At 39.3% G+C, this 26,473-nt stretch overlaps 1 protein-coding gene across 1 annotated transcript; it reads right to left on the bottom strand.

Annotated features, from left to right (window-relative positions):
- Positions 1-981: 981 nt before the first annotated feature.
- On the bottom strand, positions 982-3,036 carry LOC114703952 (patched domain-containing protein 3-like; the record flags this gene model as incomplete). Its single annotated transcript, XM_037201203.1, has 2 exons — positions 2,034-3,036; positions 982-1,103 (listed from the first exon to the last, which is right to left on the bottom strand). Coding segments are annotated over exons 1-2 (1,040 nt in total), but the record flags the coding sequence as incomplete, so codon positions are not given.
- Positions 3,037-26,473: the final 23,437 nt, after the last annotated feature.

Raw genomic sequence — 26,473 nt, 5'->3', positions numbered from 1 at the left:
GAAAATCACAGTTAAGAAATTGCCTAGAATCTCAGAAGAGGATTTGGACTTTTAAGCAGTGCTAAAATCTTTTTAAAAATTTGTATTTTTCATTTTATGTGTGTATGTCTTGCACCACAGTTGCAGTGATGAGAAGAGAGGGTCAGGCCAACTGGAACTGGTGAGCTTATGGGGATCAGGCCAGAAAGTATTAGTTTGAATGAGAAATTTCCCTCATAGGCTTACATATGTGAACACTAGGTTCCCATTTGGAGGTGCTATTTGAGGAAATTATGGAACCTTTAGGAGGTAGAGCCTTTCTAGAGAAAGCACACCACTGGGGACCAGCTTTGAGGGATTATAGCCTCACCCACTTACTGTTGTCTTTCTGTTTCCTATGTGTGGATGAAATGTGATCAGCCAGCTCCCTGCTCCTTGATAAACTACATCCCTTGAGAAACATAAGCCAAAATGAATTCTTCTTCTTTTTTTTTTTTTTTTTTTTCCGAGACAGGGAACTCTTTCTTCTTTAAGTTTCTTTTGGTCACGGTTTTCCATCAAGTGACAGATAAGTAAAACAATGTTGTAACTTATGGAATGAAGTGGCAAGGCAAATCTATGGCAATAGATACCTGCTTTAAAAAAGAAAAAGTCAAATAATTTGAAATCTGTAAAACTAGGGAAAAATAAAATCAAAGATGACAGAAGTATCTTAGTCTATTCTGGTTTTAGACTGAGTAACCTATAAAGAGCAGAAAGGAAAAGTCTAGAATAGGCAAATTCAGAAATAGAAAGTAGATTAAAGTTTGTCTGGGACCATGGGAGAGGGGTTTAGGGGGTTACTATATAATGAACATCTGCTAGTACTGATCAGAAACCTTGGGAAGCAGATAGTTGTGGTGAATAAACAGTATGGATATAATTGTTACAAATTGTATATCATGTATGTTTTATCACAATATATTACAAGGCGAGAGGTAAAAAAATGAGTGAGAGTTTTACCTGAAGCATGATACAACTGCAAACAGTATGATTAAAATGTATGCCAAGTGGAACAGAGGGATCACAGTCTTAGAGGTTGCCTCAAACTCCAGCTGTCTTGAAAGGGATGTAAAGTAGACTACCTGAAACAAACAAACAAACAAACAAACAAACAAATAAATAAATAAATAAATAAATAATAACATACTCAGGAAGTAAATCCAGATTCCAAAGTCTGTCAAAAGTTACAAACACTACTGGACACTTCAGCTTCTTGATGGGCATGCTGCAAAAAGTGAATGATTTGCTTCTTCACATAAAATCTGCAGTGTACTTTCCAACCTTTCCCTCAAAATGTAAAGTTTAATAATTTCTCTACATTTTGGCTAAGATCAGGTTAAAAAAAACTCTAACCCAAAATATAAACAAACCAAAACTGAATTTTATGCACAACTGTGAAACTTTATCCTTGCTAACAACTGTGGAAATTGTGGCATTTTCTAAATCTTCTTAGATTGGTATTTTTCATATTTTAATCTCATCAGTAGCACTTTAAAGAAACACTGGCTTCCCAGTAGACATTTGCTTTCACTAGGGTTATTGGAATTACTTGCCCAGAATATTAACAGATAACATGTACCTCAATACTAAGCTAGGTGCCTTATAACTAACCTGAAAGGGCTGAACTAGTTATCTATCTTCTTAAATACCACGACAGAACTTGAAGGTTCTGTTTTTTTTTAATTCCATTGGGCACAAACAGGCTTTAGGGACTCCTAGGAACAAGAGGGAGCTCAATAAAATAAATAAATTCAAGTGACTTAATTAGAAAACCAAACCCCACACCAAGTGTGAAAATCAGTTTCTATACTAAACAGACTTACAGATACAGGATTTATGTACAGACCAGAATGATGCCAATACTTTATGATCGGTGGCGTCATCCATTCATGTTATAATGGGTTTTCATAACAAGCATAGGAGAGCACACCCAGCTTTAATTCAAGGGCCACCTCATCTCCAGACTTCCCACCCTTACTGGCCTCCCTTGCCAACCCTAACCTCCAGAATACCTCTGTCTCTTCCAAAGTCAGACTGCTCTTCATGTCGTTAAAACGGTTAAGAAAGTGAGTGAGCCATGCCTTGCTACGCTCACTGTCCTCGGGGTCCTCGGTCTTGAGGTAGTACAGCAGCCTCATTGCTCGGGACTCCACAAGTCGTTGACTTCTTCCCATCGATTGACCCAAGACATTTCCCCCAAAGAAGCCCGCCAAATAGATGAGGTGGTTGTTCATGTCATGGAGAGGGAAGGTGAGATTTGACAAGTCCACTGATGAGTTACGCTGCCAGGCATACAGCAGAGGGTTGGGTGGCACGCACAGAGTCTTGTACTTGGCGCATACCTCTTTGTACAGGATCTGTGTTCCATTTTCCTGTACCACCTTCAGCGCCTGCACTGCTTGGTCCAGCTTGCTCACCTCCGTGAATACCCCCGGCTCTAGCAGCGAGGCGGTAAAGGATACCACCAGGATGGACGCAAAGTTGGCCTCGGAGCTGGTTCTGGAGGCGGAGAAGCGGTATGTGTCATTGGTGCTGAAATGACCCTGCACGAAGCGCCGCTCGGCCTTGGCAGGACTGCCAATCGGTGTGTACTGCTCCTCCAGGTTCTCCTTCTCCTTGGGAAGGAAGATGAGGCCGGTGCCCAGGGCGACCGTCAGCAGCGCCGGCCCAAGTAAAAACAGCCACGGGTGCATACCCACGGCATAGCCAAGGCGCTGAAAGCTGCGTGACAGGGGCGCTTCTAAGCAGTCGGTGTGGCAGCGACGTGGCAGTGGCAGAGGTGCTTCCTGACCCAGGGGCGGCGGGCGCTCTGATGGCGGTCCTGAGGCCCAGCTAGGGCCCGCTTCGTCAGATGGCACTGACTCCAGCTCACCTTCAGAAGGCGCCTCTCGCAGCGATTCCTCTCCCGGTGCCACTTTGGAGGAGTTCATGTCGCCCACAGCTGCTCACAGGAGCTGCTGCTGATCTGCTTGCACCCCAACGGTCTGGGACCCAGGGGCCGTTGGCTGCTCTGGTGCCCGGATGCTGGAGGCAACGGTTGGGAGCACGTGGCCGAGGTGATCTTCCTGGTCTGGATCTGCCCCAGGGTTAGGATTAGTACCATTCTCCTTGTCACAGAGCATTTCTTCAAGCCAGAGCCCAGTGGAGCACCTCTCCAGGCCAGGACTTATCAAATTCCTTTCTGGGAACATAAGCTTACCCCCTCCAGCTTGGCATCCCAGTGGCAGGGACAAATTCACACTTGCTTTGTTGTCATGGGTTTATCTCTTTTCCCTACTAGATTGTCAAATCTCTGAGATAGACGATTATTGTATCTAGGTTTGTTGACAAACATGAATGCCAACCAGAGGAACGTTACGTATTTCTTAAAGGGAAGACTGCGTATACTAATTACAAAGTTATCTATCAATCTGAAGTTTACAGTTTCCAATCTAAATGAAAACTGTACTGAGACAGCCAGACTTGCAAATCATTATAAATTCGCAGAATTATATATATCCCAAAGTGTAGGAAGTGTAGCAGAGAGATTGTTGCTTCCTGGTTATTTCCTCTATATTCAACTAAAAAGTCTGCAACCAGATAGCATTTGTTGGAGATTGGTTAAGATCACTCAACAAAATTCCCCCTAAATTTGTTGCATCTTTGTGTGCTTTGCGAGACTATAAAGCAATATCAACTGCTTTCACCACAGCAGGAGATAGATTCTTAGATGGTTTGCTGAGTTATTATGCTCATCCTGGAATTATGGTATGCAGTTGTGTGAATTTCCAAATGTTTATTTACCTCAAAGAGAAAGAGCCTAACAAATTAAAAAAAGATTCTGCCCCCCCCCTTTTTTAAACAAATCAATGAGTATTATGATTACTTACAAGAGTAGGGGCAACCCACAGACAGCTACACCACCAAAAAGAACCACCCTCGGTCAACATTTTACTTCTCAGTCAGCCCTTGCCTACCTAAAGCTGGGGAAGGATGGAACGGGAGTTGAAATATCAGGGAAAAGTCAGAGGAGGGTCTTGTGAACTTCCCTCAAAGAGATCCTGCTAACAACCCAATTACTACAAGTCTAGCTATCTGCTGTATATTTCTGTTGGTTTTGTTGCCATAGCTTAAGGCTAAGGGCTCTTATAGCTCATCACAGCTGTTCTGCCACATGGTGGCAGTGAATGTGCTAAGAGGAGTAATCCATCACTTTTGTTTAAACTGGTCAATTTATGGTTGGTCAAAACTTATAGCTGAAACCAAATGCAGTGGTCTGCCCCAGTAGCCCTGGCTATTCAGGATGGTTGAGACAGAAAGACTGTAAGTTCAAGGCCAGCCTGGGCAACATAGCAGGACCTTATCTCAGAACAAAATATTGAAGCTGAGGAACATAGCTGTAGCTCATTGCTAAAGTGTTTGCCTAGCATGTAAAAGATCTGGAACTTAATCCCCAGGATCACACACACACACACACACACACAACACACACACACACAAATGCACCTGGAAAAATTATAATAATATATGGACCGTTGATCTATCCTGTCATGCTTAGTGATAGAATGCAAGTAATGTTCAGGGAAACACACCTAACAGTTACATCCAAAGTAAAACAGCTGAAAGAGTAAAATGAATAAATTTAGTAAGTACAACAGTTCAGACTTAGATAATATTTGCTCATTTAGGGTAGAAATTGAAAAGAGAGCATTAGGCCTTTTTTGTCCTTTTGTTTTTCTAAAGACCTCTTTTAAAAGCCTATACTGATAGGCTACAGCAAGACCAGAAGACAAAAACTTCCCTAAAGGAAGTTTTAGTTGAATTCCTAGTGTCATAGAAAAGAAATAGATTGCAGAACAAGCAAAGGATGAGCCAGGTGGAGAAGATACCATGTGTCTACTTATAGGAGCATGAATGAGGAGTTAATTACAGGAGTATGACTGGTGGTGGGGTAGTTACAGAAGCATGGGCAGTTGTTGGGTAACTATTTCACCAGAAATTACAATCCAGCATCCATGACAACTGAGATAAAAGCTGCATCCCTGAAGCTACCTGAACAACTTGCAAACAGTTTAGCTAATCAGTCTCCTATCCCTAGCAACATCACTATCATCTATCAATTGATAGATAGATGATTGATAGACAGACAGACAGATAGACAGATAGATAGATATAACCTTGTGGGCAGAGGGTCTTGTGAATTTCTTTAACTTCAAAACTTCCTGAACCTTGTTTTACTTACTCCTTGAGGACTTTACACAATGAGGATGCTCTCTAGGTTTCCTGGGAAGAATTGCTGACCCAGACTCAACAAGCCCCATAGATTTAGTATCACACACCCAAGGGGCTGGGGCTCTTTAAGATATTTCTGAGTTACAAATAGTTTTACAAAGAAGTGCAAGGATACTGGAGATCATCATTGGTAGACTGCAGTAATATTTTGAACCAAGACCCAGCTGCAGCCTGAAAGATCACACCACAAATATTTTTTAATGGATAAGAAACAAACCAGGACTCGATTGGCTTTGAAAATTATAAATTTATAAACTCAAGTTCCAGTTGTTTTTGGGATACCATCTTAAAAGGACTCCAGTTTGCAGTAAGGCTCACTAAGGAAGGGAATGGCTCAGTTGCCTTTAGCCTACTGGCTATGGGTGAGATAGGACCTCTGTTGGTCTTTTCTGTATCGAACACACAGATTGCAAGCCCAGTGCCACTTTGAGATCTTTGGCAGCAATTAACCATGCAGCTCACACACGATTGAGCCGGTATGATAATGAGTATTCAGAGATGGGTAATGCCAACCTAAGACAGAGCACCTATGTGGCCTGGGCAGGCGTCTCCATGACGGGTAAGGTGACCTGCTGACTTCCCCCACAACCCAAGTCAGAAGCTCATTTTTTAATAAAAAGGGGACCTGTAGGGTCCTGGCCCCCCGTTTTGGGTAACTGTTGCCTTGCTTGCAGACCTTGACCTGATATTCTCCAATGCTAATTCCCTGCCAGGTTCCACCCTCTTGAATGCTTAAGGGAAGTTCCTTGTTTGTGTATCCTGAATAATGGGCGTTAACAGCTTAGATGCAAGATTGTAAAACATCAGTAGTGAACTTCTGCCCTCTGGGGTTCTCCCATTGTGCTGTAAGCCTGTATTTAAGACCTCCTACCCCCTTCAAGAAATGACATTTGACATTTAAAATTATATATATATATATATATATATATACATATATATATTATATTTTGAATGAATACTGCAAATGTAATCTATGAATAACACAAATGTGATTAATATCATGAGTGTAATTAATGAATATCATGAGTGTAATTTAAAAAATAAATAAAAAAATTAAAATTAAAAAAGAAAGAAAAAAAAAAGAAACAAGCCAGGAAAAAGAATTCTGAGATAAGAAGCAAATCTCCCAGAACCCAATCCTAAGGAAAAGGTCCACCCTGTGTCCTTACAGAAAAATGAGAGCCAGGTGGATCTCTGTTGAGTTTGAGTGAGATCCAGGACAAGCACCAAAACTACACAGAGAAACCCTGTCTAGAAAAACTAAAAAAGAAAAGAAAAGAACAAAGGAACCAGATACCAATGAAAATGAGTGGTCCAAGTGATCCAGCCTCTCAGAGTGCCTCTGTTGAAGTTTCCTCAGAGTTCTGCATCCAAAACAGTTTCAAGGCTACTGACTTAGATGGTCCAGCCTCAGACTGATCTAGACAGGACTTCAGATAAGCCTTGTACTTTCCCATTGCACAGAGACTAGACAACAAATTATGGCTCACTCTCCCAGGACTTGATCATTACCCTAATTTTCTCAGGCCCCCCCTGCTGTGGGATGGTCTGTATGTCTGTATTGCTCTGATTGGTCAATAAATAAAACACTGATTGGCCAGTGGCCAGGCAGGAAGTAGGTGGGGCAAGGAGAGAGGAGAATTCTGGGAAGCAGAAGACTGAGGCGGGGAGACACTGTCAGCCACCACCATGGCCAGCAGCATGTGAAGATGCCAGTAAGCCACCAGCCACGTGGCAAGGTATAGATTTATAGAAATGGATTAATTTAAGCTATAAGAACAGTTAGCAAGAAGCCTGCCACGGCCATACAGTTTGTATGCAATATAAGTCTCTGTGTTTACTTGGTTGGGTCTGAGCGGCTGTGGGACTGGCAGGTGACAAAGATTTGTCCTGACTGTGGGCAAGGAAGGAAAACTCTAGCTACACCCCCCAAAGATGTCATAGCCCCAGACAACAGGAAGCAGCCTAGAGAACACAATGCCCACATTTCCAGAAGGTGAAGTGGTTGGTTTTTGGTCATTCAGTGGGTTATGGAGGTTTGTCCTTGTTTAGGAGGGTTGGTTACAAGTTGTTATTGGTCATGGTCAGAAAAAAAAAGCTGAACAAAGATTAGATTCAGAGATCTCCTTCTGGAGAGAAAAGGGAGATATATTATAAAAATGATGGGATGAGAGGGTGGGTTGTTGAGTATACTTTTGAACAACCACTAGTCTCAAATATTTTACATTGATATACATTTTTGAATGTTGATACAAATTTAAGGTTATTTTTGTTATATTTTATATATGTTGTAACACAAATTTTAAAAGGTCTTATTAATTGAAAAAAAAATGGACAGGCAGGCCCGGCAGCAGCCAGCAGAGGCAGACAACAGGTGTGGCAGTGGCCAGCAGAGGCAGGTAGGCTCAGTGGTGGCCCATGGAGGCAGGTAGGCCTGGTGGCGGCTGGAGAAGGAAGGCAGGCCCGGTGGGTGGCGGCCAAAACACAGTTGTAATAAAGACCAGAAACTGAGCTATTACCCACTGAAGAGTTAGTGAAAACAAGCTCTTAATCAAGAGCTTGGAACAGGGACATCTTTAATCCCAACACCCGGGAAAGAAGCTATCTCCGTGGGACGGAACCAGAATGGATCTGAACACTCTGTCTGAGACCAACTAGGGCCCAGCTGTTGATCCTGTGAAACCCAACAACTTGGAGGTGTTGGTGAGACTACCCTGCTCAGCTGAAATCCATCTGGGAGAGGATTCAGATCCCTACAGTTTGAAGTCTGAGGAAACAAAATCAGTTGAGGAGTTGACGAATGAACAAAACGTGACCTGAGAACACAGAAGTAGGCGCCGCCCAGCCACCGAACCAGATCACCAGAATCATAAGTATATACTTCACCGACTGAGATCAGCTGCTACCAAAGAAACAGCCCAACAGCACCAATTTAACCAAGAACTCCTAGTGAACCAAGACTAAAAATTAGAACAAGAGAGGCACTTTCAAACACAGACAACACCTGCACCGAGCAGAGGAAGAGATGAGTAGATGCCAGTGCAAAAATACAGGCAACAACATAAAGACCTATATGGCAACATCAGAACCTAGTGATTCTACACCTGCAAGACCTGAACATACTAAGACAGAAGAGACAGAAGAAATCAATCCTAAAAATGACTTTAAGAAGATGATAGAGGCCCTTAAAGAAGAAATAAAAAATTCCCTTAAAGAGGAAATGAAAAACTCCATTAAAGAGGAAATAAAAAATTCCCTTAAAGAAATGGAAGAATAAATGAACAAAAAATTGGAAGAAATCAAAGAAAGCCAAGAAAAAGCAATTAAACAGATGAAAGAAACATTCCAAGATCTGAAAAATGAATTTGAGACAATAAAGAAAACACATGCTGAGTGAATGCTGGAAATAGAAATCCTGACTAAACGAACAGGAACTACAGAAACAAGCATAATCAACCGAATGCAAGAGATGGAACACAGAATCTCTGATGCTGAAGACACAATAGAGAAAATAGATTTGTCAGTCAAAGAAAACACTAAAGACAAAAAAGTCGTAACACAAAATGTCCAAGAAATTTGGGATACTATGAAAAGACCAAACCCAAGAATAATAGGGACAGAAGAATACCAACTCAAAGGCACAGAAAATATATTCAACAAAAATCATAGAAGAAAACTTTCCTAACCTAAAGAAAGAAATACCTATGAAGATACAAGAAGCTTACAGAACACCAAATAGGCTGGATCCAAAAAAAAGTCCCCTCGCCACATAACAATCAAAACACTAAACACACAGAACAAAGAAAAAAATATTAAGAGCCACAAAGGAAAAAGACCAATTAACATATAAAGGCAAACCCATCAGAATAACACCAGACTTCTCAATAGAGGCTATGGAAGCTAGAAGGTCATGGACAAATCTTAGGCAGACACTAAGAGACCATGGATGCCAACCCAGACTATTATACCCAGCAAAACTCTCAATCACCATAGGCAGAGTAAACAAAATATTCCATGATAAAACCAGATTTAATCAATACCTGTCCACAAACCCAGCCCTACAGAAAGCACTAGAAGGGAAAATCCAACCCAAAGAAGCTAAACACATCCATGAAAACTCAGGCAATAGATAATCCCACACCAACATACACTAAAGAAGGACAACACAACACAACCACAAAAAATAACAGGAATTAACAATCACTGGTCATTAATATCCATCAATATCAATGGTCTCAACTCACCTATAAAAAGACACGGGCTAACAGAATGGATAAGAAAACAGGACCCATCCATCTGCTGCATACAAGAAACACACCTTAACATCAAAGACAGACACTACCTCCAAGTAAAGGGCTGGGAAAAGGCTTTCCAAGCAAATGGACCTAAGAAACAAGCTGGTGTAGCTATCCTAATATCTAATAAAATAGACTTCAAACTAATCAAAAGAGATCAGGATGGACAATACATATTTATCACAGGAAAAATCCAACAAGATGAAGCCTCGATTTTAAACATTTATGCCCCAAGTACAAAAGCACCCACATTCATAAAAGAAACACTACTAAAGCTTAAAATGCACATTAAACCCCACACATTAGTAGTGAGAGATTTTAACACACCACTCTCACCAAAAGACAGATCTACCAGACTGAAACTTAACAAAGAAGTAAAGGACCTAACAGATGTTATGACTCAAATAAGCGTAATAGATATCTACAGAAAATTCCATCCTAATACAAAAGAATATACCTTCTTCTCAGCACCCCATGGAACCTTCTCTAAAACTGACCACATGCTTGGCCACAAAATAAATCTCAACAGATACAAAAAAATTGGAATAACCTCCTGTATCTTATTGGCCCACCATGCCTTAAAGTTAGACTTCAACAACAAAAATTATAGAAATCCTACAAACTCGCCGGGCAGTGGTGGCGCACGCCTTTAATCCCAGCACTCGGGAGGCAGAGGCAGGCGGATCTCTGTGAGTTTGAGGCCAGCCTGGGCTACCAAGTGAGTCCCAGGAAAGGTACAAAGCTACACAGAGAAACCCTGTCTCGAAAAACCAAAAAAAAAAAAAAAAAAAAAAAAAAAGAAAGAAAGAAAGAAAGAAAGAAATCCTACAAACTCATGGAAACTGAATAATGCCCACCTGAAACATCAATGGGTCAAGGAAGAAATAAAGAAATTAAAGATTTCCTAGAATTCAATGAAAATAAAAGTACAACATACCCAAACTTATGGAACACTATGAAAGCAGTGCTAAGAGGGAAATTCATAGCTCTAAATGCACACATAATAAGATGGAGCAATCCCATACCAATGAATTAACAGCACAACTGAAAGCTCTAGAACAAAAAGAAACAAACTCACCCAGGAAAAATAGACGCCAGGAAATAATCAAATTGAGGGCTGAAATCAATGAAATAGAAAACAAGAGAACAACACAAAAAAATTAGTGAAACAAAGAGTTGGCTCTTTGAAAAAAATCAACAAGATAGACAAACCCCTAGCCAAATTAACCAAAAGGCAAAGAGAGAGCACCCAAATTAACAAAATCAGAAATGAAAAGGGAGACATAACAACAGACAATGAGGAAATCCAGAGAATCATCAGATCATACTTCAAAAACCTGTACTCCACAAAAATGGAAAACCAGGAAGAAATGGACAATTTTCTGGACAAATACTACATACCAAAATTAAATAAAGACCAGATAAACCATCTAAATAGACCAATAACCCCTAAAGAGAAACAGTCACCAAAAGTCTCCCAACCAAAAAAAGCCCAGGACCAGATGGTTTCAGTGCAGAATTCTATCAGACTTTCAAAGAAGAACTAATACCAACACTCTTCAAATTGTTCCACACAATAGAAACAGAAGGAACACTACCAAACTCTTTTTATGAGGCTACAATCACCCTGATACCCAAACCACACAAAGATGCAACAAAGAAAGAGAACTACAGACCAATCTCCCTCATGAACATTGATGCAAAAATACTCAACAAAATATTGGCAAACTGAATCCAAGAATACATCAAAAAAATTGCCCATCACAACCAAGTAGGATTCATCCCAGGGATGCAAGGATGGTTCAACATACGTAAATCTGTCAATGTAATACACCATATAAACAAACTGAAAGAAAAAAAAAACCACATGATCATCTCATTAGATGCTGAAAAAGCCTTTGATAAAATCCAACACCCCTTCATGATAAAGGTCTTAGAAAGATTAGGAATACAAGGAACATTCCTAAACATAATAAAGGCAACTTATAGCAAGCCAACAGCAAACATCAAATTAAATGGAGAGAAACTCAAAGCGATACCACTAAATTTAGGAACAAGACAAGGCTGTCCACTCTCCCTATATTTATTCAATATAATACTAGAAGTTCTAGCTAGAGCAATAAGACAACAAAAGGAGATCAAAGGGATACAAATCGGAAAGGAAGAAGTCAAACTTTCACTATTTGCAGATGATATGATAGTATACATAAGTGACCCCAAAAACTCTACCTACAGCTGATAAACTCCTTCAGTAAAGTGGCAGGATACAAGATCAACTCAAAAAAATCAGTAGCCCTCCTATACACAAATGATAAAAGGGCTGAGAAAGAAGTCAGAGAAACATCACCCTTTACAATAGCCACAAATAATATAAAATACCTTGGGATAACACTAACTAAACAAGTGAAGGACCTTTTTGATAAGAACTTTAAATCTCTAAAGAAAGAAATTGAAGATATCAGAAAATGGAAGGATCTCCCATGCTTATGGATAGGTAGGATTAATATAGTAAAAATGGCAATCTTACCAAAAGCAATCTACAGATTCAACACAATCCCCATCAAAATCCCAACACAATTCTTCACAGACTTGGAAAGAACAATACTCAACTTCATATAGAAAAACAAAAGACCCAGGATAGCTAAAAGAATCCTATACGATAAAGCAACCTTAGGAGGCATCACCATCCCTGACCTCAAATTCTACTATAGAGCTATAGTAATAAAAACAACTTGGTACTGGTATAAAAACCAACATACAAACCAATGGAATCTAATTGAAGACCCTGACATTAATCCATGCACATATGAACACCTGGTTTTGGACAAAGAAGCCAAAACTATACTGTTGCCAGAGTCTTCCTGCCTTGCCTACAGTCAGGACAAATCCTTGTCACCCGCCAGTCCCACAGCCGCTCAGACCCAACCAAGCAAACACAGAGACTTATATTGCATACAAACTGTATGGCCGTGGCAGGCTTCTTGCTAACTTTTCTTATATCTTAAAGTAACCCATTTCTAGAAATCTATACCTTGCCACGTGGCTGGTGGCTTACCAGCATCTTCACATGCTTCTTGTGCTGGCGGCATCTGGCAGTCAGTCCTTCTGCCTTCCTGTCCTTTTATTTCTCCTCTCTGTTAGTCCCGCCTATCCTTCCTGCCTAGCCACAGCCGATCAGGTTTTATTTATTGATCAATCAGAACAACTTGACATACAGACCATCCCCCAGCACAGCCAAGTGCAGACCATCTCAGACACCTGCACTCAGGCCCATGGTCCTAATCATCCTCTATGCGGACCTGCTGGGTAACGCCACAAAGAACCCAAGAAGGGCTCCCACAGGACATACAGAACATCCCACAGCACTATACAATGGAAAAAAGAAAGTATCTTCAACAAATGGTGCTGGCATAACTGGATGTCAATATGTAAAAGATTACAAATAGATCCATATCTGTCACCATGCACAAAACTCAAGTCCAAGTGAATCAAGGACCTTAACATAAATCCAGTTACACTAAACTTAATAGAAAAGAAAGTAGGAAGTACTCTTGAACGCATTGGCACTGGAGACCATTTCCTAAATATAACACCAACAGCACAGACCCTGAGCACAACAATTAATAAATGGGACCTCTTGAAATTGAGAAGCTTTTGCAAGGCAAAAGACACAGTCAATAAGACAAAAAAGCAGCCTACAGAATGGGAAAAGATCTTCACCAACCCCACATCTGACAGAGGATTGATCTCCACAGTATATAAAGAACTCAAGAAACTAGACATCAAAATACTAAACAATCCAATTTAAAAATGGGCTAAAGAGCTAAACAGAGAATTCACAAAACAAGAATCACAAATGGCTGAAAGACATTTAAAGAAATGCTCAACATCCTTAATCATCAGAGAAATGCAAATCAAAATGACTCTGAGATACCACCTTACACCTGTCAGAATGGCTACGATCAAAAACACCAATGACAGTCAATGTTGGAGAGGATGTGGAGCAAAGGGAACATTCCTCCACTGTTGGTGGGAATGCAAGCTTGCACAACCACTGTGGAAATCAGTATGGAGGTTTCTCAAAAAATTAGGAATCGAACTACCTCAAGACCCAGCCATACCACTCTTGGGCATATACCCAAGGAATGCTGATTCATACCATAAAGATACATGCTCAACTATGTCCATAGCAGCATTATTTGTGATAGCCAGAACCTTTAAACAACCTAGATGCCCGTCAACTGAAGAATGGATTAAGAAAATGTGGTACATATACACAATGGAGTACTACTCAGCAGAAAAAAAAAAACAATGAAAGCATGAAATTTGCAGGCAAATGGATGGAACTAGAGAAAATCATCCTGAGTGAGGTAACCCAAACCCAGAAAGACAAACATGGTATGTACTCAATCTAAGTGGATTCTAGATATAAAATAAAGAACAATCAGACTACAACCCACAGAACCATGGAGGCTATATATATAGCATGGAGGTCCCTAGGACGACTGTGGCTTATAATAAAATTCAGTTTTACTCAATTACTGAGCAAGCCTCAATGAAACATCTCACTATTAAGATAAGAATACATGCCGGGCGGTGGTGGCGCATGTCTTTAATCCCAGCACTTGGGAGGCAGAGGCAGGCGGATCTCTGTGAGTTCAAGACTAGCCTGGGCTACCAAGTGAGTCCCAGGAAAGGCACAAAGCTACACAGAGAAACCCTGTCTCGAAAAACAAAAAACAAAAACAAAAAACAAAAACAAAAAAAACCAAGAATACATACTGTATCAAGCTGATAATAGAATAATTAATTAATTAATTAATTTTAAACGATAAAATAAAAAGAAAAATTTGAAATATTAAACAAACAAACATTTTACTAAAGTAAGAAAAGGGAGAACTAGGGACTCATCATTCCTCTCCACATTCTATTCTTTCCCTTGTTTTATATATTTTAAATTTTTTTTGGTTTTTCGAGACAGGGTTTCTCTGTGTAGCTTTGCGCCTTTCCTGGGACTCGCTTTGTAGCCCAGGCTGGCCTTGAACTCACAGAGATCCACCTGGCTCTGCCTCCCAAGTGCTGGGACTAAAGGCGTGCGCCACCACCGCCCGGCCTATATTTTAAATTTTTTATCGGTGGATTCTGCTGGAGTTTATCGGTGGATTCTGCTGGAGTATCCAAAGCAGATAAGCACTGGAGGGCTCCTGTTGCAAATCTCCCTCTGGAAAGATGGAAGGATCTTTCTACTAGCACGTGGAGGAGACCCAATCTAGTGTTGGTGTGGCCCCAGGGTTCTGTTTATGTCTTTCCTCAGAACAATGAGGTTCCTCTTTGGATTCCTGAGCACTGAACACGCCCTGTGACTGCTGTTGAAGCCCAACATGACAGAGACCTAATGGGTCTTCATGAAAAAAAATCTACCCTTCTGATGCCAATGGAGATTGATAGCCCAATATCACCAGCTTTGGCAAGCATTAATGTAAGCCTAGGAACTGTAGCCATGAGATTGGATTCTCCAGAAGAGCTGCCAGCTAAAGTCATGCTGGGATTAAGAAAAACGGGCCTTGGCAGTTCGTGTTACTGGAGTTGTATCCATGCCAGTGGATGTCCACATACTCCAGAAGAGAATTTGACATTGCTGCTGCCGCTGTTGCTGTTATAGCAATGGCGGCCACCACTGCTACTGTTTCTGGGATTACCATTTCATAATTGCTTACTACAGCTAGCACAGCGGAGACCCTGGCAAAAAAAAAGTAGCTACTACAGTTAGTTAATCTTCCATTCTATTGGGCATGATAAATTTAATTCAGTAGTTACATACATCTTGATTGGCTTTGAAAATTATAAATTTATAAACTCAAGTTCCAGTTGCTTTTGGGATACTATCTTACAAGGACTCCAACGTTCAGTACGGCTCATTAAGGAAGGGAATGGCTCAATTGCCTTTAGCCTACTGGCTATGGGTGAGATAGGACCTATTGGTCTTTTCTGTATCGAACACACAGATTGCAAGCCCAGTGCCACTTTGAGATCTTTGGCAGCAGTTAACTCTACAGCTCACACATGACTGAGCCGGTATGATAATAAGTATTCAGAGATGGGTAATGCCTGGGGAGCACTCACCAACCTAAGACAGAGCACCTGTGTGGACTGGGCAGGCGTCTCCATGACGGGAAAGGTGACCTGCTGACATCCCATGCAACCCAAGTCAGAAGCTCATTTTTTAATAAAAAGGGGACCTGTAGGTCCCTGGCCCCCCGTTTTGGGTAACTGTTGCCTTGCTTGCAGACCTTGACCTTGATATTCTCCCAATGCTAATTCCCTGCCAAGTTCCACCCTCCTGAATGCTTAAGGGAAGTTCCTTGTCTGTGTATCCTGAATAATGGGTGTTAACAGCTTAGATGCAAGATTGTAAAACATCAGTAGCGGCCGGGCGGTGGTGGCGCACGCCTTTAATCCCAGCACTCGGGAGGCAGAGCCAGGCGGATCGCTGTGAGTTCGAGGCCAGCCTGGGCTACCAAGTGAGCTCCAGGAAAGGCGCAAAACTACACAGAGAAACCCTGTCTCGAGAAAAAAAAAAAATCAGTAGCGAACTTCTGCCCTCTGGGGTTCTCCCATTGTGCTGTAAGCCTGTATTTAAGACCTCCTCCTCCTTCAATAAATGACATTCAGCATTTTATATATATAATTGAATGAATAACGTGAATGTAGTCTATGAATACCAAAAATGTGATTAATATCATGAGTGTAATTAATGAATATCATGAGTGTAATTTAAAAAATGAAAATTTAAAAAAAGAGTAAAAAAAAAAACAAAACCTGGAGCCAGATATTGGGGTGAAAACCAAGAGATCAGAGGAATAAAACAAGCCAAGCTACAAGTTCTTACTGCTAGTGAATCCTCAGCCCAAGAGAGAGTGATTTCCTGTTTCCTCAGACTGAAAGCCTCTGAGTCCTCACCCAAAAGAGTCTTAACTGAACTGCTTAAAAGCTTTTAGTTCCTGGTCCTCACCCTTTATATACCTTTCTGCTTCCTGCCATCATTTCCTGGGATTAAAGGCGTGTGCCACTACTGCCCTGCTCTGTTTCCTGTGTGGCCTTGAACTCACAGAGATCAAGACAGATCTCTGTCTCCTGAGTGACAGGATTAAAGGTTTGTGCCACCACTGTCTGGCCTCTATGTCTAATTTAGTGGCTAGCTCTGTCCTCTGATCCTCAGATAAGTTTTATTTGTTAGAGCACCAATAAAATATCACCACAATATGTTTCTATTCTTGTTTAAGGTACTGCACCTATACAGCTCATTTAAAAATGTAATGTAAATTTTAGTCCTTGAAAGCTATTTAGGATAATAAAGAAATACAGGTTAATAGTCATCTATAACAATCAAACATATAGTCATGTTAAGTATGTTTTCAAGGTCATGCAGAGATATATTTTAGATAGATAGATGATCTTCAAACATTTCAAAGACCTATAGAATATGGCATTTAAAATGTTATAATAACATAAGGCTTTTCATGATAATGAGACACATCTGCTCCTGACAGCACCAGTCTACTTCAAAAAAGGATGAAGGGCATTCAAGAGCCTCCATATGGAGTTTGCTTTTTTTTTTTAAATGTCAAAATCTAACCGTTTGGGCAAAAAAACTGCCATTGCCTTGACTGTTGACAGTATGCTCTCCAAACTGGATAAACAGGACACAAAAGAACATGACTACCAAACTTTGCCAAGAAAAGATAAGACAGTCCTTCAAAATTCCTGCTTTACAGAAAAGCCTGTCAGATATTCTAGGCCCGTAAGCTGAAAGTGGATGTCTCAACATTGAAGAGGAACCTTGGGTAACTGTCCAGGCAGCCAGATGTCTCTGTCATTTCTATAGGTTTGGAAGTTGCTTTCTCTGCACTTCCTGTTTACTCAAGTAATATTTTATCCTTCTTGGATATTTGATGGAGATTAAAGACTAGATAGTTATAGTTTTAGTTTTACTTGTTACCAAATTCAGAAAAGAAACTTACATAAGAGATGTAAAGTTTATAAGGTTGAGAAACATAAAAGCTTAAGTTGTTTATCTAAAAAGATGTTCTAAGGTCTAAAAAGATTTTTAGGATGGTAATATAAGTTATGACAAAAAATTATTTATGTATAAAACTTTGGACTGAGGATAGATAATAGCATATTTTCTCTAAATTTTCCAAGTGCAAATAGATCTGACATTGTAAACGTAATTTTTTACCTGATATTTGCTCTTATTGTATATAGTTTTACTGTGTTAGAGTTAAAGCCTTTCTTTTTTTATTTAGACAAAAAGGGGGGAATGTTGTGGAATATTCCTTTATGTTATGTGAAGATGTGTGTAGTGGATAGCCATTCCAGCTTGGATCTGGAAGTTCCAACCCCCATTGAGACTCTGGCAACTGTCACGCCTACGAGGCAGGGCCAGGGGAGGTGCCTGGAGACCTGAGATCTGGATGGGTGAGCGCTCTCTCTGGGCCGGGACCCTGAATGGTGGAGGTGAACTGAGCAGAGCTCCAGAGAACAGCGCTGGACTGAGATACACCTTCCCCAGACCCTGCGACCTACCTTTCCCTTTTTGTAAGTTACCCACTAAATAAATCTTCCTTTTAACTAAGTGGAGTGGCCTTAATAATTTCACCAATAGATGTGTCACTGTAATTGGTTTAATAAAAAGCTAAATGACCAATAGCTAGGCAGGAGGTATAGGCAGGACTTCTGGACAGAGAAAGCTCAGGAAATAAGAAAGGAAGAGTTGCCAGCTGGACACAGAGGGAGCAAGACATACAGGAGGAGAGGTAAAAGCCACAAGCCACACTGCACCATGTAGATGAATAGAAATGGGTTAATTTAAGTTATGGGAGCTAGTGGTACAAGCCTAAGCTGTAGGCCAAGATTTCATAATTAATAATAAGTCTCTGTGTCATTTTTTGTGATCTGATGGCCCCCCCAAAAAAATGGCAACAGATTGGCCTGCCTTGTCTTGGCAAAGTTCAACAGTAAACTTCCTTTGGTTCCTGCTTATCTAATTTGGTCAGAACACTGTCAGCAGTTGAAGCAAGAAAAGTTTCTTGCCCAATGGCTAACTTTGCTACATTGAAAGCAAACTCCATATGGAGGCTCTTTGAAGCCCGTCATCCTTTTTTGAAGTAGATTGATACTGCCAGGAGCAGATGTATCTCACTGTTATGAAAAGTCTTGTGTTATTAAAACATCTTAATTGCCATATCCTGTAGATATCTGAAGTGTTTGAAGACCACCTATCTACCTAATACACATGAGACTAAATAAAGCTTATTTCTGTCTACATCTAAACTCACTACAAGTTTGATTGTTATCTTAATTATCCTAAACAGTTTGTAATAGTAGCTTTCAAGGACTAGAACTTTACAGTACAATTTTAAATGAGTTGCCTAGGTATAATACCTTACAGTATGTTGTAAGAAAAATAACCTTAAATTTGTATCAATATACAAAAATCCATAAAAATGTAAAATATGTGAGACTAGTAGTTGCTTTTTAGTCTAAAAGTAGATTTAATAATCTACCCTTTTATCTAATCATTCCTATATCCCTGTTTTTTTTCTTTTCAGAAAGAGATTCCTGAATTTAATCTCCTTTGCTTAGTTTCTACCCTGACCATGAACAACAACAACTTGCAACTAACCCTCCCAAACAATGACATCTATAATGCACCAAATGACCAAAACCCACCCACTCCACTCCACCCCTCGGGAATGTGGGCATCATGTTCTTAAAATTACTTCCTATTGTCTGGGGGTGACTACATCTTTAGGGGACCTTGAGAAAATTGTGATAATGTTCAAGTACTGGGAGAGCTAGCTGTATCATTTGTTGTCCAGTTTCTGTGTGATAGGAAAATGCAGGGCTTATCAGAAGTCCTTGCTGGAGTAGTCCATGAGACTGCATCATCATAGCTAACTGAAGTTGTCCTGAGCAGTCTGTAGTCCAATGCTGATTTTTGGGTGGTGTTTGTCAGCTTAGTGGCATTATCACAATCCAGGTGGATTCATTGTTACAAGGCCCCATCATCCTCTTGGAGACCTCAAAGGTCACTGCTGGAAATGGTCACAGTTCACTGCAGAGAACTTAAACATTTTAAATGTCATATGCAACATGTCTCCAAGAGGTTAAAGGACCACAATCTGGGGTACACAAACTTAATTCCTAGTTACCTTTTTCTGACTCAAACCCAAAAAAACATACAGGAAGCTAGATGAAGCTTATTTCTAAAATTAGTCAGTACTCTGTATGACTACTAATATCTCAACAGAGAGTGATTATATATATATAATCTTATAGATTTTGAGATAATATTTATATCTTAAGAAACCTTTTAAAGAGTCAAAATAAAACCAAAAGATTATGAGAGCAGTGTCAATAGACTAGTCCCTCAATTTTGGTTTTATTCTGTCCCCATACTAGGTGACTCTTCTGACACGAGGCAGAGATTTTAGATTTTCCTTTAACAAGTATATAAGCGTTTAGAGAAGGAGAGAGCCATGCTCCAACTCCAAAGCCAGCTTTGGTTTTTAGTTGAATTAGGACTACAAAAAGACCATTTGCCTTTTATCTTTGTACAGAGCAGCAAAGACAAGCATTTGGGAAGATTTATGAAATTCTATCCTGTTGGAAGTGTGCTATATTAGGCCAATTTAGTCTTTTTCTTGGGACATTTTCTCTTGATGATTCATCCTTCAGATGTCTCATTTGTCCAATGGTCCTTAGATTCCTTAGTTGAATACTTTTATTCTACTGAAAAGACAACAACAAAACCCTTTCACAATCCTAACTTTGGGGAGTTTCTTTTTTGACAGGTTATATCTTTGTTAAGGCAAAATTATTTTTGGCAACAAAAGAAGTATTATCTTTTAATTTAAATTTTTTTGAAAATTTGAAATTAAATATACATTGATATGTGTGGATAAATATACCTATATTCCCCTTTCTCTCTCTCTCTCTCTCTCTATATATATATATATATATAAATTCAAGGTTAAAGTGTATTTATTTTTAGATCACAAAGGACATTTATTTTGAATTTTAACCTGTCTTTCTAGTAACCTGTGTCTTAGGGTTTCTATTGCTGTGATAAAGTACCATGACCAAAAAGAAAGATGTGGAGGAAAGGGTTTATTTGGCTTCACTTCAGCATTACTGTTCATCACTGAAGAAAGTCAGGACAGGAACTCAAACAGGGCAGGATCCCAGAGGCAGGAGCTGATGCAGAGGCCATGGGGGGGGGTTGCTGCTTACTGGCTTGCTTGCCATGGCTTTCTTAGTCTACCTTCTTATAGAACTCATGATCAGAAGCTCAGGGATGGCACCACCCACCATGGGCTGGGTCTTCCCCCAGTGATCACAAAATAAGAATATGCCTTACAGCTGGATCTCAAGGAGGCATTTCATCAGCTGTGCCTCCTTCCTCTGATGACTCTAGCTTGCCTCAAGTTGACACACAAAACCACCCAGTACACCCTGAATAATCTGTAAATATGGTATGTAATTTTTTTCTAGTATGTAAACATACCAATTAGGAGCTGAATCTGAATTTTGACTCTGAGTTGTGGGATTAAAGGTGTGTGGTACTACTACCTTATTTACTATAACTCTATCATTTAGAAAACAACTAACTTATAGAGATCCATTTGTCTTTACTGTGATTAAAGGCATGGGCTATCATTGTCATGCTCAAATATTTTATCTCAGCTCCAAATCATACTAACTCTTAGATATTTAGAAAACAAGCTTGAACTGTATAAACTTAAAACATTTTATATCTTGTAACTGGATTTTTAATACTAAACAACAAAAAATCCTTTTTATTTAAGAAAACTCAAAAGCTGATATCCAAGATGGTGTGGGCCATATAGCAATCTATAGTCTAACATTCTAATATGGAATTAAGATATGTGATTTAAGAAACTCCATTGCTCCTCTCATGCCAGAAAGGCAATTGTAGCTTTGGTAAATCATCATTCAAAAATGACTTTTTCTTTTTTTTTCATACCTGATCAAACAAAAGGCATTTATTAGTCTTATAAGTTAGTTTGGATTGAATGACCAAGCTGTTTGATGAACTATCACCTCTCCTAATTAAGAGGTCTCTCCTGTTTGAATCTAATCTTTATCAATCTTGATGCTATCCATAGCTTTTCTTCTCTTGTAGAAACAAAAACAAAACCTCTTCCCCAGTGTAACACATATCCTGGTTTCCATTCTGAGGTCAGCATGTCTTTAAAATATACAGTAGTATTTTCTATTATGCAATGTCTCTCCACAGCCATTGTTCCTTTTTCACTAGCATTTTAAAATGTAAAGCTAATAAATCACTGTGTAATCTATCTCTGGGGCCTTTATTTACCCCTTTTTGTTTATTAAACATATCTTTTAAAGTGCAATTAGATCTTTCTAACTGGCTTGTCCTGTAGGATTGTGTGGTATACCTATAATATGCTTTATGTTGAAATAAGCAAAAAACTGTTTCATTTTACTAGAAACATATGCTGTAGCATTGTCAGTCTTAATTTGTACAAGTATTCCCATCATGGTCATGACATCTAATAAATGTGTAATTACAGAATCATTCTTTTCAGAACTCAAAGTAGTTGCCCATTGAAATCCTGAATATGCATGAAATATGATGCACATGTTTTAATGTTTCAAACTCTGCACATCCATTTGCCCAATTTTATTTCTTTGAGTATCTTTTGGGTTACTTGCCACATATAATGGAGTTCGATTATACAAAGAATGTTGTGGATATCTCTCTGTATGTTGTGAATGTGTTGTTCTTTAAAAATAAGTTTATTAATCTATCTTCTTATTTTATCATATCTATATTATCCCTCTCCCCTTTTTTTTTTGAGAGGCCATTAGCCAGATAGGAAGTATTGGTGGGACAAGCAAAAAAAAAAATTCTAAAAAGAAAAAGGTTGAGTCAGGAGTCACCAGCCAGACAGGAAAAACAAGATGCAAAGACAAAACTGAAAAAGGTACCAAGCCACGTGGTTAGACATAAATAAAAAAATATGGGTTAGTTTAAATATAAAAGCTAGTCAATGGTAGGCCTGAGCTAAGAGCCAAAAAGTTTTAATTAATATGAGCCTCTGTGTGTTTACTTGGGTCCAAGTGACTGCAGGCCTGGTGGGTGAGAAAGATTTGTCCTGACCATGGGCCAAGTGGGACACAAAAATCTTCCACTACAAAAGAACAAATAGGAAATTTCCTTATAACATCCTTGGCTTGTTGACAAGTGATGGAAAAATCATTTTTCAAACTTTTGCTATTAACATGGTGTTTCTTATGAAATTCTGAGGTTTCTAGCACATTTCCTATTATCAATTTCATCATTATCTTGTGCCAGAGAGCCTGGTAGACCCATATGGGATCTAATATGTGTTATATACAATGGATGATTTTATTTCTGATTACTTGTTGTGATTGAATAAATAATAAAGTTAATTCTGAATCATCTGGAATAAGTTTAGCAGTTCAATATGTAAAGCAACTCTTTCTGCATATTGAGAGTCAGTAACTATATTAAGAGGTTCTGAAAAATCTAACAATAACATGAAAATAGCATATAATTCTGATTTTTAACTGAATCATAAGGGCATTGAGCCATGTTACTTATTTTTCCTGACTTATAACCTACCTTTCCTGATTTATTTGCAAAAGTTTAGAATTTAGGAGCTCCAGAAATTGGTGTTCATTTTATTATAAGAGAGAGAACCAATTTGTTCTTATTATAAACTGAAGTCTCTTGCTTTTGGAATATTTGTTGCTAATCTCTCCCCAAAAATTACTGCAAGCTCTTTGTCAATGTTCATTTTCTACTGATAATGAGGCAATTTCAGCATTAGTAAAAGGTACAACAATTTCTGCTAGGTCTATTCCTTCCAATTGACAAAGTCTTAATGCTCATTTTAGAATCAACTCAGAAATCTTTTCTACATAGGTCTTTAATTTTTCACTCTGTTGTGTGGTAAAAATATTCATTCTAAGAATTCCTGTAGGAAAATAAATAGAAGATAGAATCAGTCAGTAAGATATCACCCATATAGTAATAAATTATAGATTGAGGAAACTCAATTCATTGTGAATTATTTCTAATGGTTGTTGTACAAAATATTGACACAAGGTAGGGCTGTTTAGCATTCCTTGTGGAAGAATTTTCTAATGGTACCTTTTAACAGGCTGGGAATTATTAAAAGTGGGTGCCATGAAGACAAATTTTTCTCCATCCTGTTCTTGTAAAGGTATAGTAAAAAAGTGGTCTTTTAAGTCAATCACTATAATAGACCATCTTTTATGTAATAAAGAAAGCAAGGGAATTTCAAGTTGTAAAGAACCCAGTGAATGAATCACCTTATTTATAGTTTTCAGATCTGTTACCATTCTCCATTTTCTAGATTTGTTTTTAATAACAAATTTAAGAGGATTCCAAGGACTGGTTGATTCTTCAATATGTTGATAATTTAGCTTCTCCTGTACCAGTTGTTCTAGTGCCTGTAATTTTTCTGATGTCAAAGACCATTGTTCCACCCACACAGGTTTGTCAGTTAACCATTTTAAAAGGTAGATCTGTTGGTATCTTTGAAAGACCAACAGCTGTTGTACCATGCTTATGTACAATCTGAACAGTCTATGACTGTTCTTGTATCTTTTAATAATTTTCTAGAAGTATTCTTTATTTTATGGTTTGTTTCTGAGACTGAAGGAGTGTTAATCTGTTTTTCATTGCTGCAACAAATCACATTCCCATAAATTCATTGCTATATTACCCACATATGGCTTTAATTTTCCTATTTGCCCTTCTGGCCCTATACACTCAAGCCATCTTGCACTTTGTTTTACCTGAGATAATGTTCCAATCCCAAGAAGCTGAAAATTTACCTCCTGAAGAGGTCAATCTGGATGCCAAAATTTGGTGAAATTATTGTTATATCTGTTCCTATGTCTACCAAACCCTCAATTTTAATACCATTTACATGTATTTTTAGCTTTGGTCTCTGATTATTTATAGTAGTTTGCCAAATTTGTTTTCTGGTCTGTCCTGAAATTTTTGTTGTATCAACTGAAGCTATTCTGTCCTTGATGACATCCAGAACAATGTGGCTTTTAACAACAGGCATTAAGTCTTTTAATCACTCTGTAGATGAGTTTCTCTGATGATGGTAGGGAACAATTAAACTAAGTTTTATATTGGGGCATGTAGGAGGCCCCTAAGACATTTCCCGATGGCAAAGGGTTACCTTGCCTGTCCCTTGTTGGTCTGCATTCATTAGTCCCATGCTAACCTTTGCCACATCTTATGCATATTCCAGAAGGCTGGGGCCTTCTATCTGGATTATCTCTCTTAAAAAACACACACACATTATTTCTAGGAACACCTTATCTACAATCCCTTTTCAAATGATCTCGTTTATCACAATTAAAACTGTTGCACAAATCCTAAATGGTCTTACAATAAAAAAAAACCCAGAGCCAGATATTGGGGTAAATGCTGAAAGATCAAAGAGACAAAGGAACAAGCCACAGATACTTCTCACCTCACTAACTGTAGCTGAAAGTTTTTCTGTGTTCATCTGACTTCTGGATCTGATACTACTCTATTTACAAGTCAATCTTTGTTTAAAAAAAATCGGGGAAGGCTTCAATAAGACTGGGTAGTCAGAGGCTGGGGTAAAAACCTGCTAGCTCAAAGAGGTTGAGAAGCAACTAGCTGACCTTCCCTATTTGCCAGTGTCTCAGAAATAGTACATCTTTCCACTCCACCAAACCAAAAAAGACAGCCACATTCAAAGTCCCTCCCTACTATTCCCTGTGTGTCTCTCTATCTATCTTCCAGACTCCCTGTGACTCTCTATGCTTACTTTCTGTCAACTCGTTGCTGGCTCCACTTCCTGACCCAAGGTTGACTTTATTTAATTAATGCAAACACAAACTCGAGGTTCACAGTGTGATAGAATATCCTGCCACAAGGAGGTACCTACCATAACTTTGCTATCTGGTGGGTTGTATTTCATAAGCTCCATTGCTGACTGCACCTCCTCTGACATGGCCACCAACATTATAGACTCTGACAATAATGGTGGCTTCCCCATTCCAGTGACAGAGAAGCAAACAGAAGATCAGAGGGCTCTTGACATCTGTGGCCATTCTTTTCCAAATGGGATTATTTGAGTCCCTGCAACTCCAAAACAAGCAGGCTTCCCTGTCTAAATAACATTACACCAAGAACCACTCCTCCACATTATTGCTTGTCCATAATACCTCCCCAATCAAGGACTTGAGCCTCTGGCCAGCTGTGCACCCAATTCCTCTGTAATCTCTGACCCTATTGGCAGCTTCTCCCAGGTAGAGTCCCTGATACCAACACATCCTCCACCCAAATGAACTCCTGGAAATCTGTTCTGCACTACATGGTTCCTCCTCACCCATGCATCAAGGACACAGAAGGGGTTGAAAAACTACTTTGATTTTGATTATTAGCTCTAAATTACATTCGAATGTTAGTTTTCTACTTCTGGGATATATCTATGGCCATTAGGTAACTCTTTTCAAACTTCGATCCTCTTCTAGAAAGGGCATAAGAACCATTACCATGCAAACCTATCATGATAAGAGGCCCCTTCAGGACTCCACACAGTTCTCTGAAGCCACTTAGTAGGTGAAGGACTAGGAACCTTCAAGCCCAGGAGAGAGGATCCAGCTCCTGACTCTCCATTCAAAGCCTTGTGCACTAAATCTAGCTTTATGTGGGACCTGGGGAAAGAACAGAAAGTGTGAAGTCATGAGCCTATGGGAAGGAATCCCATAGGAGAGAATTCCATGCTCCACTC

This window comes from Peromyscus leucopus, chromosome 8b, assembly GCF_004664715.2.
Source record: "Peromyscus leucopus breed LL Stock chromosome 8b, UCI_PerLeu_2.1, whole genome shotgun sequence".
Lineage (NCBI taxonomy): Eukaryota > Metazoa > Chordata > Mammalia > Rodentia > Cricetidae > Peromyscus > Peromyscus leucopus.
The sequence above is the reverse complement of the archived record's forward strand: the minus strand, read 5'-3'. Positions and strand labels throughout refer to the sequence as shown.